Raw genomic sequence first — 2050 nt, 5'->3', positions numbered from 1 at the left:
TGTATACTATGAGGGCGACTATTGCAACGAACTCGATCTGAAAAATGCCATGTACATCCGCTTCTCATGAAATCACAGACGCTCCCGAGGCTGTTGTTCATAATTGTCTTCCTGTGAGATACAGGGAGTGGCAATAGTGTATCAGAGCCCACCCAGCGAGAACAAAGAGATTGTGACCGAGACCACATCGAAACATCTGGTCTTTATACAGGCAAGTGCACCATCTTGTCCGTTATTTCTAGAACCTTCGAACGAACTCCGTCTCGCTCCTCCACATCTCGTCCCGAACCGAGAAAACCGGATTCCCGTCGAATCCGTGCGGCACGCCAGGATAGACATGCCACTCCACCTCGATCTCGTGCGCCTTCAACAGTTTCGCAAACCGCACCGTCTCGTCGTGGAAGAGGTCTAGCTCCCCGACGCCCAGGTGCGTGGGCGGGAGGCCGCGCAGATCGTCGGCGCGACCAGGGGCGGCCGTGGGCGGCACCACCCTGGATCCCCTTCCCTCCCTCTCCTCCTTGGGGATTCCTTTCAGGTACGCTTCCCATACCACCAAATTATAACTAGGCGTCCAACTCAAGAAGACCCCACGCGGACTTTCAGGATCCCACCGCGTCCGATCATCCAACATGGGGTACCGCAACACCAACCCCGCCAAAGGCGGCGTCAACTTCCTATCCCTTGCCTCCAGCGCCGCCGCCGCCGCCAGGTTCCCACCCGCGCTCTGCCCCGCCAGAATAATACGGGCCGGGTCGACGCCGAACCCTTCCGCGTGCGCCTGCAGCCAGACGACGGTGGCGTACATATCGTGAAAAGCGGCCGGGTAGGGCTGCTCGGGCGCGAGGAGGTAGTCCGGGGCGAAGACCTGGGTCCCGGTCTGCTCGGCGAAGTGGGCGATCATGTTGCGGGAGATGGCGGCGGTGCCGGCGACGAGGCCGCCGCCGAAGGCGTAGATGATGGCGCGCTGGGGGTTCTTGTCTTTGCTTTGCTGCTGTTGGGCTGCGAGGGGGACAAAGCGGGTGATGGTGATGGGGTGGCCGTCGATTGAGGACGTGGCCGTGCTGACGGAGGTGTCCATGCCTTCTGGGAATGGAAAGGTGTCGGAGGCAGCTTGCATCACAGGGATCGTCATCTTACGGATGGCGTCCACATCGGCCGCTGGGGGCTTCGGCTCGGGGACGCGGCCGCCCAGTAGGCGCCAGTAGTCGGGGCCGACGTAATCTGGTCGCTTATCCATTTTGAGACGCGTTAGTAGCAGTAGGTCTACTTGTAGATGATGATGGAGTGCATCCTGAGTCTCTTGGATATCGATCGTCTGGGTAGAAGAGGGGTAGGTGCAATCCCGGCCATCCGTGAGGAAGCAAGGGATGGTTTCTCCGGCTGACATGAACCAACAAGATTAGGCAAAACCAACAAGATTTAGTAGAGCCAACTTCACATGTCGAATTAGTACCGCTCTGCGTGATCGGAGAGTCCTGGGGGTTTTCGTTGCTCGGGTTATAACCATTGACCAGCATCTGTCGCACAGGTGTATTCCATACCGGCGCTCTGCAGGGCGCACTGTCACAAGTACGTGATACAACAGCCTTGATGGGAAAGAAAGCTGGTACTAGCTGTACTGCTGGGAATCTCCGGCTTTTACGCAAACCTGATATGATGATAAAGTTCACGGGTCGGGGTTGGATCCCACAGTAGCTGGTCCTGCGTTGATCATGATGTTGGGTCGAGCCAGGCTCGCTTCAGGTTCGCTCGCTTGCTTTGCCATAGCTTCACCTACAGGGGCGCGTTGCTCAGGCCCCAAGACGGAAGCCAAAGTGGGAAACTTTACACAATGTAGTATGATGGCCTTTAACATCCTGTGCCAACACACATAGGGACGGCCAACAATGCTTGTTTGGTAGGAAGGCTACATCAGATTGGGAACTCGATGCTCGACATGAGCCGCCGGCTTGGCAACCCCCTGAAGAGGCACAACTCAGTGATATGGCTGACATGGGTCGCAGAGGAGTTTCCGTCCGCGGTCGGCATATATTGCTCTCATGCCGCTGTG

At 57.4% G+C, this 2050-nt stretch overlaps 1 protein-coding gene across 1 annotated transcript; it reads right to left on the bottom strand.

Annotated features, from left to right (window-relative positions):
* Positions 1-238: 238 nt before the first annotated feature.
* On the bottom strand, positions 239-1237 carry PG985_016041 (uncharacterized protein; the record flags this gene model as incomplete). The annotated part of the gene is made up of 1 exon (XM_066835807.1): positions 239-1237. The coding sequence occupies one exon, from the start codon at positions 1235-1237 to the stop codon at positions 239-241; it is 999 nt and encodes a 332-aa protein (XP_066677010.1).
* Positions 1238-2050: the final 813 nt, after the last annotated feature.

This window comes from Apiospora marii (genome assembly GCF_038362585.1).
Source record: "Apiospora marii strain CBS 49790 chromosome Unknown utg000013l_segment0_segment0, whole genome shotgun sequence".
Classification (NCBI taxonomy): Eukaryota; Fungi; Ascomycota; class Sordariomycetes; order Amphisphaeriales; family Apiosporaceae; genus Apiospora; species Apiospora marii.
This window is presented reverse-complemented; position numbering and strand designations above follow the sequence as displayed.